The sequence below is a fragment of the Mastigoproctus giganteus genome, chromosome 8 (assembly GCF_048544385.1).
Source record: "Mastigoproctus giganteus isolate SK-2022 chromosome 8, ASM4854438v1, whole genome shotgun sequence".
In the NCBI taxonomy this organism is placed as follows: domain Eukaryota; kingdom Metazoa; phylum Arthropoda; class Arachnida; order Uropygi; family Thelyphonidae; genus Mastigoproctus; species Mastigoproctus giganteus.
Genome location: NC_143582.1, coordinates 217,782,706 through 217,801,032, shown reverse-complemented (window position 1 = coordinate 217,801,032; position 18,327 = coordinate 217,782,706). Strand labels below are relative to the sequence as shown.

Sequence of the window (18,327 nt, the reverse complement as noted above, 5' to 3'; positions counted from 1 at the left end):
AGATTCGAATTGAGGAAAGACAATTGTAGAATGGATGTGCAGAAGATTGCCTTTAGGCAGTGGGTGGCTGATTGGTGGAACAGACTTCCATTTTTTTGTTGTGGAAGTTGATAGCCTAAATAAATTTAAGGCTGAGCTGGACGAGCATTTGGAACAAGTGGAAGGGTGAAATGGGAGGGTTTTTTTTTGGCTGATGCTGCATAACCTTACTTTCTTGCATCGTATGCCTCTACTAATGCTAATGCTAACATATGCCATTTGGATAGCAGTCAATGACTGAAATATGATCCAGTTAGAGTTCACAGGCATTGCTGCTCCCTAAAGAAATGTTTGTGGGTTCGCTGTCTTAATTTAGTAAATTTATCTAATTTATTGTAGAAGAGTCATTCTTCCTTTGTTGGGTGTGAGAATGTCTCTCCTTAGGCAGGAATCGTGATCTGTGCTGCTGATGGTGAGTGCGACCTTATATTCTTTTTATTTTAATTTAATTGTTAAGGTATCTTGGTGCTCAGGTAGCAGAATTGCACCTTACCAAGTATAACTCTAATTGTTGCATTAATAGGCTGCAATTAGTTCTGCAGTAAAATCAGTGTTCCATTATTATTTCTAAATTTATTTTACCATGAATTAGAAACAAACCCATTATTCAGGATGTCCCATAAGTCTGGAATCTCAGGCGATACAATCTGTTTGCAATTTTTCTTTTTACTGCAGCTGCAATTGACAGCACTTAATAAAGAGAAGTATGTGTAAGTAATTCTGGTAGATGGTGGTCATAGTCATTGAGAAGTTGCAGAACGTTCAATACAAATCAACCAGAATGGCTTTCCATTACCAATTCCTGTGTGTGTGTGTGTGTGTGTGTGTGTGTGTGTGTGTGTGTGTGTGTGTGTGTGCGCGCGCGCGCACACGTGCACGCAGGTTTCTTTCCAAATTCAAAGAGATGAAGTACATGTTGCATAAAGAATGCAATGAACCTTCACAAAGTTTCTGATAAAGCAAAATGAAAGCAGTGCTTGGAAGGTTTGCATTTGGCTCAAATAAATCTCTGGAAGAGAAATCAATGACATCCTTCAGGCACTGAGTGAGATTGAGTCTGTTCAACATATGGAGGTCAGTGAAGGGGTGTTATACTCAACCATTCACAGTGCCGGACCATGATGGCAAGTGAAATGGCCACTGCACTTCTGATATGGCAAGTGAAATGGCCACTGCGCTTCTGATATGGCAAGTGAAATGGCCAATGTGCTTCTGAACTTACATCTTTGAATTTTTACCTGTGGGCCATCTCAATTCGAAGATGTATGCAATAAGAATAATATTAAAACACTGCAGACCTCAACCCAGTGAACATCTTTGGAACATAAAATTAAGACAAGGCCAATATGGGCCTCTTCATTTTTGGCTCACAAATGCTTTAAAGAAGTGGAGCACCATAGTACCAGAAATAAGTAGAAAGTCTTCCATGACATGATGCACTGTAACAATGATTATTGCTAACACACTATTAGTTTCTTTGAATAAACAGTGATTATTACTAACACACGATTAGTTTCTTTGAATAATAATTACATAACCACAAGTTTTCCATATCCATTGGCAAGTCAATATATCCTATAACAGTTTTCTAGTTCTAGGCTTACAGGGCACAATGTAAGTCATTAAGAATGTTTCATAACACTATTTTCTATACTTACACAAAAGAAACTTAATTATTCATCTATGAATTAAATGGTTTTGCAGCTCAACTATGCATTTACAAACTTAGACTGGGCAATAGCCAATTACATTTCTTCATGCTGTTTCATATTACTAACTCAACGTTTACATCTTTATTTTGCAGCTGATTTGTTCATAGAGAATTCTGCATAGCTAGTGACTCTGTATAGAAGAAATTCAAAACTAGTTGCTCATCCATTAAAATGAGCAACTAGTTTTCAATTGCATTTAACATACAGGTAGTTCCCGACTTTACGAGTTAATTCGTTCCTAGCGTGCACTCGTAAAGAGGGAATTAATTTCCCATAGACATAATGTTAGAAAGAGGTTACGTTCTCAACAATGAAATTAGTTAGCTAGCTAATTAGTTTGTTTAAACAATGATTGATTTATCCAAAGAAATGAAAATGCATCCTGAAAAATCAAGCAAATTATAATAATAAAGAAATTATTTATGACTTACAAATGTTAAAGAATGTTTAATCTTCATCATCATAAATGCGCACTCGTTGATCACTCATTATTGGCTCAGCACTCGTTGGTTTGTTGCACAAGGAGTAGTCTTCTTCAGAAATGCTTCAAGAGGCATTTGTTTCCAAGATAATCTTCTCTTTTCTTTATAAATTTCAATAGCGTGCATAAGCATTTTTTAACAGAATGCACAAATTGCAACTAATGCGATTTGTGCAGAGTAACAAGTTTACAAAGTTTTAAAAGAAAAAGGAATGAAGAGAAGATTCTGAAAATTTATTTGTTTTTTATACAATTGAAGAGTAAAGGGGAAACACATTTCACCATAATAACGCAAAAAAACCACACAATTCCAGCTATCGGTATTTTCGCAAATGCAAGAAGATCGAGTTTACTATCCGTTTATAACTGCTTGCAGTAACAGAAAAACCAATAAGTGCAAATTGTTTTTATTGTTTTATGGTCGTGACCTCCAGAAATGTGTTTTAGAAAAATATCACAAAGGCGTTTAAAATTGGTTCTTATAACAAAACATATGATAACAATGAAAGTGTAGTGCATTTTAATGATTTGAATTGGTAACTAATACAATTTACAAAATAAACTCATGACCTTTTATATGGCCTTAAAGTCACACTTGTGACCTTGAAAATTACATTAAAAAAAACAACACAATTCCAGCTATCGATATTTTCGCAAATGCAATAACATGGAGTTTACTACCCGTTTATAATTGCTTGCAGTAACAAAAAAGCCTAATAAACCAGAAAGTGAAAATTGTTGTTTTTGCTTTATGGTTGCGACCTCCAGAAGTGCGTTTCAGAAAAATATCACAAAGCTGTTCGAAATTAGTTTACTTATAACAGAACATATGATAATGATGAAAGTGTAGTGCATTTTAATGATTTGAATTGGTAACTAATAAAATTTACACTATAAAAATGACCTTTTAGAGAGTTATATTAGCAAGGCCTCCATAGCCGAGTGGTCAGGAGCGGGAGTGCAGTAGCACACGCTCTTTGAGTTAGACCGGGGTTCAAGCCCCTGACTGCTGAATACGGTCGATCTGCCAACCCGCACGGACCAGCGTGGCAGATTATGGTCCATTTCCCTCAGCATGAATTGTTGAGGAGGCTTCCATCCTGCAGTGGGTTGATAATGGCTGCACTTTACTTTTTTTATAGCAAAAATTCAACTTCCAAGGTCGTGGAATGAATAAAGCGGGGTACACTGTATTGTAAAGCTAAGCACATGGTTTGAAATGCAGTATTTATGAATGTTTAACATTCATTTTTTTGCAATTAATGTTCACATTTTAGATTTTGTTGATACTTGAAAAAAAAAAAAAAAAAACCTCATAAACCAGGAAACTCATAAAACGAAACCTTGTAAAGTGGGAACTGCCTGTACAATACTTAAAAACTTTATTTCTCTCTAAAGTTTTCATAACCTGAAAATAAGATACTCACTCTAATGAATATTCTACAATTTTATTTTCTTAGTCCATTCATTAGGAAATTGCTTAAAAGATAAGAGACAGACTAATGAGAAATATTTCCACAGTACAAAATATACAATTATTTAAGATGATAAGATGATCTAAAAAGAACTTACTCTCAAGGCACGAAGACATCCTTCCACTGTTGTTAATATAAAATATAATGCTCCCATTCCCACAACTCTATGTAACATTGCTCCTAACCTTGGCCTGTAAAATATATTTTATTTTTAAAATATAAAATTATATTCCAGCAATGAAGTAATATTTACATTAACCTAAATGACATAGAGGTGGTTAAAATTAAAGCATATCACTTCAGAAAAATGAGGAGAAAGAGAAGCATAACTGGATAGTGAAATTTCAAATGAATTCCATTAGAAAAATATTATTTTGGAAAAGTAACAAAGGGTGAAGATAGCATTGAACTAAGCATACTTTTAAATCAAAAATACACACTGCATATAAAGTTGAACATGCATGAAAGGGGAGTTACATTCATACTTATAAAATTAGGCACGAATGTAGCACCAGCTAAGTCAACACAGGACTTGAGCTGAAGTGTCATGCACATATTAGTGTAAAAAGCAAAATAATAGATGCATTTCATAATTAACACTATGTGACAGGAATGAGTTCACTACACAATATACTAAAATTGGCTTGTAACCAAAACTCCAGCTATTTTTCTGCCTATATACTGAACCTTATAATAGTTGTAAAAATCTTATTTAATAAATCAAAACGTAATTTTAAACAGGCTAAGAGGTAGGGAACTTATTCGTTGTCAGACTGGTTGTAAAGTCTTATGGTATGTTGCCAAAGACACCGGTTGCAACTTCTGCCATCCATACTTCTACCTTTATCACATCCTGATGGTTCTATTGCATGTGAAGTATTTTATGTGCAGAACTGTGTAGCACAAGTTTCAAATGTGATACGGTGCAAGGATTATTATTCATTCAACATCAGAATTGAAAATAGTTTTCGAGCAGCTTGAAGTTCAACACTTGATTTTTTGATGTTCAAATAGAGATATTCACCCCCCATGGTTTACATACATTGTGCCTTTGGTAAGGATTGCTGTTCACTTGGGATGCATTTGGATAACTCCAGGTGGTAAGATTTATTTTTGATTTCTTCAAATCATTCAACACAACTAAGATTATTAGAAAGTTATTAGCAAAATTAGTAGATAACTGAGCTAACAGAAAAATTAACTTGTAGTGTCTGGATTTTGTGAGTTCCAGGAAATTAATAGTGGTCAGCCTAAATATACAAAAGTAACATCTAGTACTTTTGGTCACACTGCTTTTATGGACCTATAAACCAAATATAAGAAACTTAGAAAACTACTATTATTAAGGCTTTGTTTAAATACAAATTTATTCAACTGTATCTGATGGAGCTTACTTTAAGTATTCTCAGGAAGATTACTAAAGTATATGCATTACTTAACCTTTATCTTAACCTTTAAAATATATTTATTGCCTTGTTAATGTGAAGGTGAGTAATGCTGCTTTATTTAATAAATTAAGAGTTAGAGGGAATGTTCAGTGAACATCACCAGAAAGGGACATATTAACTTATTTTTTGATTTTGCTGAACAGGTTTGTAGGAGTGTACTTTTAATCCTCCTCTAAAACATATTAATGAAAAAAATTATCATTTCAAATTTTTCTGTTAACAAACTGTTTAGCAAGGGCAGTATCAACTCTTATCAGAGAGGCAGGATTTGTCTCAGCACTTGTATGGATTTGAGAAATTCAAGTAAACAGAATTGCATATTAATCTTGACAGGTAGCATGATCTTGGTTTCTTTATCAGCACATTATGCATATGATTATAGCTCATAGTAGCTCTATGAGCCTTTTCTTCAACTGTAAATATGTACAATTAGCCAGAAATTCCTCTGTTACTCACAGAGGTACCAAAGGATTCCTCCCATATCAGGCTCAAAAGCAAAAGCTCTCTTAGAAGGACCACTTGATAACACTTGTTTTTGATGATAGTTTTTCAGCTACTTAGGTATTTATTGGCACAACAATAGCTATGGTGCAACATAGTTTTGATGAAAAATAAATAAATTTCTGTTTATTCTTGAAGTGGCTAAAGTCAGAAGAATTTGCAAATTCATTGTGACTTTATATGTAATGAATTAAGGAAAAACAGAATTTTTTGGTGCCACAGTTCATAATGGTAGCATATGACAGCTTGAGCCCACAATCTGCATATTTGTGGCTTTGCGCATTAACCACAGCTGATCCATGACTAACTGGAAATCTGTCCAGAGTGGCAAGTCTAAGTTTCTCAGCATCCTTAAAGTGTGATGTAGTTAATAATGTTTTCTCAAGTTCACTGAAGAAAACATTACTCGTAAACTTATTCAGTTAAATAAGGTTTAAATAAATTTAATCTTGAGAATTTTTAACTCCTCATATTATCCTTATATGCAGCTTGTAATGATCCCATAAATTTCTTATTTAACTAAAATTCAATAGCAAATGCCTTAATATGTATTGCTACAAATCTTCTACAGGAGAGTTGATTCTGTGTACTGCTTAACTCAAATTATTCAATAAAACTGTATAATCAACCATAAAATTAGTGAAATTTCACATGCTTCAAGTCTATTCAAGGTTCTCGAGAAAAACCTGCTACCAATTCTCACTAAACAGCTTCTGGAAGACAGATCTCCACAAATCACTATGCAATACAAAATTGTTCTACTACAACCAACCTCCTCTCAATTACAACTACAATTCTCAATGTATTCCAGGATAATGCCAAAATTCCTGTCACCTACCTTGATCTCAAATCTTCTTTTGACTCTGATGATGTTGATTGATTGATTTGGTAGTTATTGGCGCATCGGCTTCTGTGGCCATATTGCACCTCCCAAGGTTTTTGCAGTACTTTGATCCAAGCCCGAGGCGGGAATCGAACCCGCGACCTTTGGGTTGCCGGGCAGGTACTTTACCCACTCGGCTAGCTCGGTCGGCTTCTGATGATGTAGTAGCACTCCTCCTGTCAGAGGCACTTCCACATTTCTGGAAACATGCTCTCATTTTTGAACTCCCTACTCAACAAACACACTCCTAAACTGGAAAAACCAAATCTTTACCAGTCAACAGATGTCACACAAGGTGGTAGGCCTATTATTTACTGCTCTGTTTGTTCCTCTGGTATGTGGAAGACAAGATATAATTTGCTATGCAGATGACATAAAGATAATTACACATATTAGCTCTATTAACATAAATCTTATTACTGCCAGTCTCTCTGACAAATTAAATAATGTTGCAGCATATTACACCAATTTGGGCTATGTCTCAACCCAAGCCAAATCAGCCCAAATGACCTTAAGCCAACATCATTCATGATTCCGATGCTACACAATTCCACTCACACCGACCTTGGAGTAATTTTTTGACCCCAAGTTGACTTTTCATAATCACCTATATGCTCTTCACCTAAAAATGGCTAAAATTGGATGGCAAGCGAAGCAACATCTCCTCTATGTCAAGGATATTAGCATCATAGGGAAGTAATATCACAACAGTTGTCCCCTCAGCAGTCCTGTATGGAGTAGAAACATGGGCTTCAGTGGCCCCCACAACATTGAAACCAGTGTATGCTTCTGAATACTGGCTGAATTCTGAATACTCAAAAACATGGTGTTCTCCTATCATCAGCACTACAGCCCTGGTACAATCCCTAAAAATACCAAGGCTCCACAGCTCAATCTTTGAGAGAAGGCTCACTGCCACAGTAAATATGCTAATAGGTCGTATTTCAGCTTCTGATTTGTGGGAAAGCATCAAGATTGAAACATAATCTGTGTTTCTCTGAATTTCTTTAAAAAAAATGGTATAGATAACCTTGCTTTGTTAATTTAAACATTAATATCATACCATATGATGTATGTATTTCCATAATCAATAAAGGAATATTATACACAAGTAGGGCTTAGTCTAATTTTGTACGTAAGACCACTACTTAGTGCATCAATCTTTCAATCATTGTAGTGTGGAAGCCCTACACCACAAGTAGTCTTGATACTTCACTACTCTGAATAAAAAAACACTGCCCTGATGGAGAAACAATGTTATTTATTTAAAGTATATGCCACTAACTATACTGCAGTTTCAATCCTTTTTAGGGTTTTGCCAATGGGCAAACTAGACACTGTGAAGACCTGAACAACCCAGTGATAAAAATATCCATAATATGTAAGGTGGAATAGCAAATTAAAAAAACAAAAGTTTCAGCTCTGGGAATTCTTGAAATCAATATGCAAAGTGTATAAAAATCACTTAAACATTTCTCCTGTAAGCACATGATACATTCTTTCATATGCCTCCAACAGTAGCTGATTCCTTCATGACTTATAAATAACCTATTAGCACAACTCACACATGCAGTGGCCAAAACTAACAACAGATACATTCTCATTTTAAATGAAAAATTAACCTAATAAGGTTGTAAAAACAATGTCCCTACAAGTAAAAAAACCATTTATAATACATTATAATGAATGGTACATGTTACAAGAGGATTATTCTGTACCTGAGGTAACATTAAGTAAATTAATTATAACAATAAAATAAGAAAAGGTAAATGAATACATTCTGCATACTCAATTACATAATACAACTGTATAATCAACCATACTTACAATGGATGTATACAATTGACCTTAGGATTCACCTGTGTCAGAATTAAAATTAATCATGTTTTTAATTATTAGCATAACATTAGAGGTAGTAGTTCTTATGTCGTAACATGTATATTACTAACTTTCAAGAGAGAACATTCAAACTTTCTAAATGTAAAAATACTAGGAAACTGTGAAAACATATTAATCATACATATTATGTAAAGTAAAAGTAAAATAAATAAAACTGTACCAGCTGTTATTCTTACAGTTATATATTTTTACTCTATTTAATGATAAGACATATTCATATAAACTTTTCAAATAAATCTACAACTTACTTAACAATCCCAAAACCAAGGCTGACAATGATTACTAACATCCTCGCCAATGTTCGTTTCATACATGACAAGATCTCAGCAAATAACACTGCTCCTTGTACTTTATATGGAATAAATTATAGCAGTGAATTAATTTCATAATGAAACGAATATATCTTAAAACAATTCATGAGACAAAATTTAAAAACAGGATATTTTAAGCAAATATAAAATCAGATAGAGATCAAGCAGTGTTCAAAGTTTACAATAAAATATACTTTTAAATAAAATTTTACAATAAAATAATATAAGTATAACCCTCTGAAGAGGGTTATATTTATGTTCCTGACAAGTTTCTTCTATGGATTACAGGTAACCACTCAAAATTTGGATAATGTATATTTTTGCTGTGAGAAACAAGAAAATTTTACATAATTTAAACATTAACCCTCTATTTGAACAAAAAAAAACATAGGAGCAGATGCGTGATTTATTCTGGTTGAAGGTGATCTAGTTTTATTGGAAGACTCTATTGTCAGGGAAATGGGTAACATTTCACAGTTGATAAATAGTAGTAGTAGTGGCATGTGATGCAAGAAAGCAAGCGTATGAGCTTATGTAGCATCAGCCAAAAACACACAATAATTCCCTCTAAATGTTTGTCCAGTTCCTCCTTAAATTTATTTAACCTAACAACTTCCACAATGACAGATGGGCGTTTGTTCCAGCAATTAACCACCTGCTGGCTAATGACAAATTTCCGCACATCTATTCTACATCTGTCTTTCCTCAATTTGAATTTATGCCCCCTTAGGTTCATAATCTGAACAAGTGGAAGCATCCCATCAGAATTCAGCATGCTCAGCCCATTCAAGGCCTTATACACCTCAATCAGATCATCTCGCAGGTGCCTAGTCTCCAGCTGCTGCAATTTGCTGAACTTAAGCCTCTCTTGGTAAGAGGATCCCTTCATTCCCCTGACCAATCTTGTTGCCCTTCTCTGTACACACTCAAGCAAATCTACATCCTTCCTAAAATGAAGCCTCCAGACCTGTACACAGTACTCAAGGCATGGCCTGACCACTGCCTTATACAGAAGGACATCACCTCCTTTTCCCTGATAGCAAAATTCCTGTATATCATTGACAAAACCCAAAGACCTGCCCTGGCAGCCTGTCTGCATTGCTCAGAAAACTTCATATCTGACTGCACAATTACTCCCAAGTCTTTTTCATTTTCTACCACCTTAAGTGTAGTACCACACAGTTGGTACATTCCTCTGGGGTTACTTCTACCCATATGAAGTACTTTACATGTTTAACTTCTCAGCCCATCTGCCCAAATTTTCCAGATCCTGTTGCAATAGCACACTGCCATTACTGTCATTAACAACCCTGCCAACCTTTGTATCATCTGCAAACTTCGACACTAAACCTCATATACCTTCATCAATATCATTGAGAAATATACAAAACAACAGTGGACCCAATGCCGAACCCTGTGGGACTCCACTATTAACATTAGTCCACGAAGAGCAGCGCCAATCGATTACCGCCCTCTGTCTTCTCCCACTCAACCATCCTTTTATCCATTGTAGCAACTTACCCTTAATACCATTCTGCTCCAATCTGTGCTAATGTGTGAATGGAGATGCAAAATACTCATTCAGTTTGTTTGCTATCTGAGCAGGATCAACTTGTTTAAATAACAACAGCGATGTTTAAACTAACAACAATGTTACCAACAGATTGCCAGATTTCAATGGAGGTAAAGAGAGCATTTTTTTTTTTTTTTTTATGAAAACTGCAAACATAAGAGGTATTAAAACCTACTGTAGTAGTAGTGGCAAATGATGCAAGAAAGCAAGCTTATATAGAATCAGCCAAAACACACACACACACACACACACACACACACACACACACACACACACACACACACACACACACACACACACACACACACACACACACTTCACCCATCCTTACCATCCAAGAATTTGTCTAGTTCTTTCTTGAATATATTCAATCCATCCACTATCACAACAGATGGAAGCCTATTTGAACAATCAATCACTTGCTGTCTGAAGGCAAACCTTTACACACCTATCCTACAACCAGTGACATTTAGACAGATATGGCATTTTGAAGGATAAACAATATGGTTAAGGGAAAATAATGTTTAACTAATTTGGTAGGCTATTTTGATATAGATAATTAGCTATAGACAATTAGCTGGATGTATGGAACAATTTTGAGATAATTTATTTGGATGATTTTTGCAAAGCATTTGACTCAGTCCCTCAAGAGAGATTACTGTATAAGCTGGAACATGTTGAGATTACTGGAAAGGTTCTAAGATGGATTTTTGAGTGGCTGCAAGGCAGAGGGTTGTGATTAATGGGTATTCTTCAGGGAGCAGTTTCCACCAAGGATCACTGTTGTTTGTGATTTTCATAAATGACATCAATGAAGGGATAGAAGGCATGATGTCAAATTTGCAGACAACATAAAGATTGGTAGAGTCATTAATGATCAGTGCCAAGCAGCCAATTTCAGGATGACTTGAACAGACTTACAAAATGGTGAGAAAAGTGGCAGCTAAGTTTTAATGCAGCAAAATGTAATTCTTGGGAAAAAGCAACTCGAAAATTAATTACACACTTGGTGGGGTTAACAAGCTGAATTAAAAACATTAAAAACAGTAGAGGAAGAAAAGGATCTGGGAGTTACGATACAGGAGATATGAAGTTTACTGAGCAGTGTAAACAGGTAGCCAGGAAACTCCATGGTTTCCTATTGATGATTTTTCAAACGTTATCCTGCTAGTTAGTTATTTGTTTTTTTTAGGAGCATTAGCAACTAAGGCCATATTGCTCCGGGTTATGCGGTGGTCATTTCCTGACCTTTCTGCATCCTCCGTATTTGGTGGTGACAGGCTCGAACCCTGGTCTAATCAAGAAGCGCACGTTACGCACTGCTGCTCCTTCCCACATGGCTATGGAGGCGCCGTTATCCTGCAAAGATAGATAGGTCATAATGTATAAAGGCAATTGTAAGACCACATTTGGAATACTGTGTTCAAGTATGGAGATATCACTGAGCGTCTTGAAAAAGTTCAAAGATGGGTAACTCACATGGTGAGATTGGCAAAAGGGTGACTGTACAAGGAGACTACAATTATGTGGACTACAGACCTAGACAATCAGGCACCTCAGAGGTGACCTGATTGAGGTTTATAAGGCTCTGTGAGGGGTTAGTAAAATGAATGAAGGGGAAATTTTCACTGTTATAAAGAATTCCAGAAATAGGGCCTATAAATTCTATCCAGTTGACCAATGTGAGGAGGAAGCATATAATTTGTATTTTCTTATCTACTTTGATTTTTTTGGCCAGTGTAGAAAAAGCCTGTGGCTTCCTTCCTTGCACTATATGGCAAATACTATTATTTTGACTTTATAAACCACTTAGTTTTGTGATAAAAGACAAGAAATAATTTCAAATGCGCACTTGAAAATTTTATTTTATATTTGATAATAAGAACAAATAAGAGTTTTGCTAACAGCAATCTAGTTCCCACTTCAAATGTTCAGTGGTATGAACCAAGCAAAATCAAAGCTGAAACAGAAAACTAGCTTTTGTCATATATATCATCAGTCCAACGTATGATCCCCTCCAACGGCTAAACAGGCCTGAGTGGAGGTTTAATGGCACAAGGGCTACTATGACCAAAATGCATCTTGAAAATTACAACAGCAAAACTCTGAATACAAACACAGCATCATAAAGTATTTTTAACGGCTATACTTCTCTAATAAAAAAATAATTAGTGATGCAGAGTGAAGATGAATAACAATACTGGAAGAACGCACACGCGTGCATGCATACACATGCAAATTCTAATCAATATTTAAAATTTTAAATGTTCTGTTTTGTACAGCCAGCATGCTAAAGGGTGAATAAGATTCAAAATCAATTCTCATGTAATAATTTTATTTAAATAATATCCATTCCCTTTGTGCCTTAATTTTAATGAGAAAAAATGGAAAATAATTTTAAGACTTACCTGACTGACCTGTGGAACTAATTGACTGATATTCAGCATAAAATACAGCTTTTTCCATTAAACCTATATGATAACATATAATGTATTATTATTTGTTTAAATACATATGATAGAAAAAAAAAACTTCTTTACAAGAATACCTTGTATAGAAAAGTTTTTCTATAATTTATATTACAGTAATACAGGAAAAGTCAGCACAAAGCACTACATGACATGGGGGAAAAAAAAGATTCTTGTTTGAAGATAATAAAGCACTCAAAACCTATACTAATATTATGTTGATTTCTGAACTGGAAATATGTACATAATCGAGTCAAATGTTTTGTTATATTTTCTTTCCACTTCTTCAGTGATAGCTTCTGTAATATTGAAAAGATGGCTGTCACTGAAGAAATGGTAAAAAAATACAATAAAATGTTTGACTCCATTATATACATATTCCAATTCAGAAATAAACATAATAATACCAACATACATTTCAAGTTCTTTATTATCTTCAAATAACACAGTTTGCCTATGCATCAGGCTGCTCAAGGAATAAAAAGATTCCTGATCAGCATCAGTGAAAAATTTTAGCTATTGTTGTTTTGGAGGTTTTTTTTTTTTTTTTTTTTTTTTTGCTTGCATTCTTTACATCTGGTCATAGTACACCAGTTCATATGGTATGTCAGTTCCACACAAGAAAGTGTTCATGATGTGACCTACATATTCTGTGGGCTAAAATTCTGGGAAGAATTTACAATGGAAAAACTTTATTGCCTTTGTCTGAAATCTGATAAAATAAAAACCAACTGAAAAGACCTTTAAGAATTCCTCAAGTATCTAACAAGATTTCAGCTGAGACCTCTCTAAAGAATGATATATGGTAATTTCTCTATACCATCAGTAGGACAATCTGAAGTACCAACTGTACCACTAATTGAAGGATTATTGGTGAGGAAAAGATCAAAAGTATTAAAGTGAATAGTTAGGATTGTACTATCATAACTATCCATAAATTAGAATAGTTGGGATAGTACAATCCTAACTACCCTAAGTTAGGATACTTAATTTGGCAACTGGGGTTTTAAACATTAAAATCATCAAGAAAAATTACTTTACTATTAGAAAAGTTAGAATGCAAGGAGTTGAGTTTCAAAGAAAGGAAGCAGATGACTCTGAAACAATGATGAAACAGTACAAAATGGAGAAATCGTCAACAAAGTCCAAAAAATATATATATATCCATTTACAGATGTTGTAACTTGTAGAATATGCCTCAAATGATGATCTAGCATATTCTCCAGAAGCATTTACTTTTTAAAGCTTAAAAGTCACATTTAGTACTAACATTCAAACAGAATAACAAATGCATGTGATCTGAGTTTTGAAGTGACTTTTCAAGACAAATGTGGAAGAGGATGGCATGGAAGCATGGCTTCTTTTTAGTAACAAAATCACTTTTTTCGGTTTAGCAGGAAAATTAACCAAAAAAAAAAAAAAAAATTCAAGTACGAGCAACGAAAATCCTCCCCAAATGTTCAAAGGCACAAACAGGACTCCTCAGAAATAAACATGTTTTGTGCAATATAACATCCAAAAATATTATGTCCTTTTTTTTTATTCTTATTTATGGCATTACTGAAGGGACTGAAGCTATACAGGGTGTCTCAAAAATACACGGCATAACTTCAGGAATGAGTTCCTCATATGTAGACAATAAAAATATTTTATATCAACATAGTTCCAGAAATGCTTGGTTTCTGAGTTTTGAAAGTCTGTCTATGACACTTAACTGTTCACATCACCTTATAGTAATTGTTCAAAATGCCCACCTTCTGCCTGAATACAGGCCTCACATCGATGTCTCATGGACTCGCAAAGACTGGTGCCAAATTCCTGACATGTTTCGTATTGTCTCACAACCTGCCACAATTCGATTGCAGAGAATTTCCACATCAGCTACCGGAGTCGAATACACCAATGACTTTAAATGGCCCCACAAGAAGAAATCTAGTGGGTTTAAGTCAGTGAGCATGGAGTAACAAATGCATGTGATCTGAGTTTTGATGTGACTTTTCAAGACAAATGTGGAAGAGGATGGCATGGAAGCATGGCATCCATGCCATCGATTCAGGTAATCGTGGGCTAGGTGGCTGAAATGTGTGGGAGTGCCATCGTGCATGAAGTGTGCTTGTTGACGAATGTTCAGTGGCGTGGCATCCAAGAAATCAAGCATGTTGTTTTCCAGAAAGATTCTGTACGCCTGCCCTATGAGTTTATTTGGAAGTACATGGGGCCCAATTAACTTATCACCAAAAACACCAGCCCAGATGTTGAGGCTGAACCACTGTTGGTGATGTGATGGAAAAATTGCATGTGGGTTTTCCTCAGCCCATACATGCTGATTGTGAAAGTTTTGGATTCGTCTTGTGTGAATTGTGCTTCATCTGCAAATATCACTAAGGCAAGAAAGTAAGGAGTTGTACCACACTGCTGCAAGAACCACTGGCAGAACATTACTCGCGGAGGGTAATGTGATGGTGACAAGGCCTGTACCTATTGCAGATGGTAAGGATACAGTTGGTGTTCTCGCAACACTCTCCAAATAGTCAATTGTTAAACAGCCAGTTGCATTGCTATTCTGCATGTGCTGATTCCAGGAGTGGCTGTTGTTGTTGTTATTATTTGATTTTTAGGAGCATTAGCAACTAAGGCCATATTGCTCCAGGGATATGCGGTGGTCATTCCCTGACCTTTCCGCATCCTCTGTATTTGGTGGTCATGGGCTCGAACCCTAGTCTAATCAACAAGCATGTGCTATGCACTGCTGCTCCTGCCCACTTGGCTATGGAGGCACCTCCAGGAGTGGCATGCACAACATCCAAAATCTCCTCCTCTACTTCAGGAGTCGTAGATCTTGGTTGTCCTCTGTCGGCAGCACAAGGTGTAAAGGTCCCATGTTCACAAAGGCAGCGATAGATATCCTCAAACGTTTTCCTGTCTGGACATCTTCATTCTGGGAACCTTTCATGGTACAAACAACAAGCCTCCAGAGCATTGCTGTCCACAAAACCGTACATTAAGTGCATATCCGCTTACTGAGTACATGGTCGGAATGGAAAACCACCAGATTCTGTCAGTACCTTGTGATGAAGGAAATCACCTGCGGGAGATGACATAAAATGTTTTTATTTATTGTCTACATATGAGGAACTTATTCCTGAAGTTATGCCGTGTATTTTTGAGACACCCTGTATAATCATGAGGAGGAAACCCCCCCCCCAACCCCAATATATCCAAACCATGCTTGTAGACTCATGACTGTGATCCGGACTCAGTGTCCACTTCTCACTTTACACCTATTTGTGATGCAACCTGTCAGTCACGGGTAGTAAATGGATGGCCATTGCACAAAACAGAAGGAACAGGAAAGTTGCTGGAGAGGCCATCAATCGTGCAGTGGATTGAAAATGGCTGATGATGATGATATCTTAGAAAAGATAGCAGAAACTAATGACAAAGAAAGGATAATACTGTTCAGAGATTTAAACAACAGGGAAAGAAATGGTGTACTACTAGTATACGTAGCAAAGGTCATCTGTCCTCTTTCAGTGAATTAACTGCAGACTTTAATTCTTCTGACGAGAAAGGCAACGTTGAAGTGGAGGTGAAATATGATTAATTTGAACTTTAGTGATTTTCCAGTCCGAAAAGATCTTCCCAGAATCTAATGATGATTGCGTCAATTTTCAATAGGCTGATGCACTCACATACATTCTTTTTAGTATACCAGGATTTATACTATCTATTCCTGGAGCTTCTCCAAGATTGTTATATTGCTAATTTACAACCATCTCATGCCTTATAACTGTTTCCTTGTGGTTTGAAGTGTCATTCAATTCTAAATATCATTACTGCCACTTCTGTTGGTCTTTAATTTTAAACTTTGATCACACGAGGACTTATCTCACTTTTTTTTTTTTTTTTTTTTTACATCTACAGAGATCTTTGTAAATTTTGGCCAGAAAGTTAAACCTCATAATAATGTTAAAGGGCTAATAGATTTTTGTGCAAGCAATGCATTGTTAATTAAAAACACAGTAATTCATTATAAAGGTAGCCACAAATTTACATGGAAAGAGCATAACAGCCACAAAAAAAACCACATAATAAAGGATCTTAAACAACTAGTTGAAGATACAAGGATATATAGATAATTTAAGATTAGAAGTGGTCATCTCATTCTGAGCAAATCAAAAAGGATTTTAGTGAAAAAATGAAAAGTTATTAAAATGTATTAAAATTTAAAATCACTTGGCTCTGAAAAAAAATATTAAAATCTTCTTGCTCAAAAGTTAAACGGGTATTCCTGATGCTAAAATGACTTCAGATGAATAGTGGGAAAAATTTAAACCACTTTTAAAAGTCCCAATGGTTGATTGTGGCCAGATATTTCTATGTATATGAATGTACAAAAAGCAGATTCTCTCTCTCTCTCTCTCTCTCTCTCTCTCTCTCTCTCTCTCTCTCTCTCTCTCTCTCTCTCTCTCTCTCTCTCTATCTCCCCCCCCCAAAAGGTGATATTGTTGTACACATGGGAGTTAATGACATCAAGAGTAAGAGATCTGCAGATTTACTCAACAAGTACAGGTCAATATTGAAAAAAAAGTTGTGAGTTAGGATTGAATGTGAAAGTGTCTGCAATTCTGCCCAGACATGATAGGAGGGAGTATATGATGAGAGCCTTGTTGATCAAATCAGCCCTGGAGAGATTGTGCAAGGCTCAAGGGATAGAATTATTTTCAGCCTGGTCTGGGCTTGTTGACAAGAGAGACCGCTTCTACAGGGATGGGGTGCACTTAAATAGAAAGGGTGCAAGAATATTTGCTGATGCTATCGAGGCAGTATTAGGTGGGTCGGATAACTGCTAGTGTGGGGTGATACACAGACTAAAAGGTTAACAGTGGCCACAGGCAGAGGCAAAAGTGATTGTTGCACTACTTCTATTAGAATGAGCCGCAGCCTGGAAAGCAAGGTAATAGAGATTTCCAGGACAGCTGGGAGTCATAGTGGAACAAGTAAATACATGGGCAGTGTTAGGGTAACTAAGAATAGGAACAGGTGCATGTATACTTGCATGTACACAAATGCTAGGAGTACAGTTAATAAATATGATGAGCTTGAAGTGCTAGTCAAGACATCAAAGGCAGATATTGTTGGGATATCATAGACGTGATGTCACACAGATATAATCAGTGCAGAACTGTAATTTGGGGAGTGCAATGTGTACAGGAAGAATAGACAGGTCAGGAAGGGAAGAGGGGTTATCCTGTTAGTTAAGAAACACATAAAATCTAAGGATGTGCATCCAATTGATGTTGGTAGACATTGCGGTGTTGAGTCTGTTTCGTGTGAAATAAGCACTGGGAAAGGAAAAATGAGAGTAGGAGAGTGTTATAGGCCTAATGAATCTGATGAGTATAATGGACAATTGTGCAGAGAAATATAGTGGGCCAGTAAATCAGAATGTCTTATAATGGGGGATTTTAACTTCCCAGATATTGATTGGAATTTGTGAGATGGTCACTCGCCCACTAGCAAGACTTTTGTGGATT

General features: G+C 35.8%; 1 protein-coding gene across 1 annotated transcript in view; it reads right to left on the bottom strand.

Annotated features, from left to right (window-relative positions):
• LOC150082291 (Golgi-pH regulating cation channel) overlaps positions 1-18,327 on the bottom strand; it is a 263,701-nt gene that overhangs the window by 106,690 nt on the left and 138,684 nt on the right. Inside the window, exons 12-14 of the mRNA XM_090380108.1 lie at positions 12,731-12,793; positions 8,687-8,786; positions 3,805-3,898 (exon numbers count right to left, since the gene is read on the bottom strand). Coding sequence (XP_090236234.1) covers positions 3,805-3,898; positions 8,687-8,786; positions 12,731-12,793 — 257 coding nt within the window. The remainder of the gene's footprint in view (positions 1-3,804; positions 3,899-8,686; positions 8,787-12,730; positions 12,794-18,327) is intronic.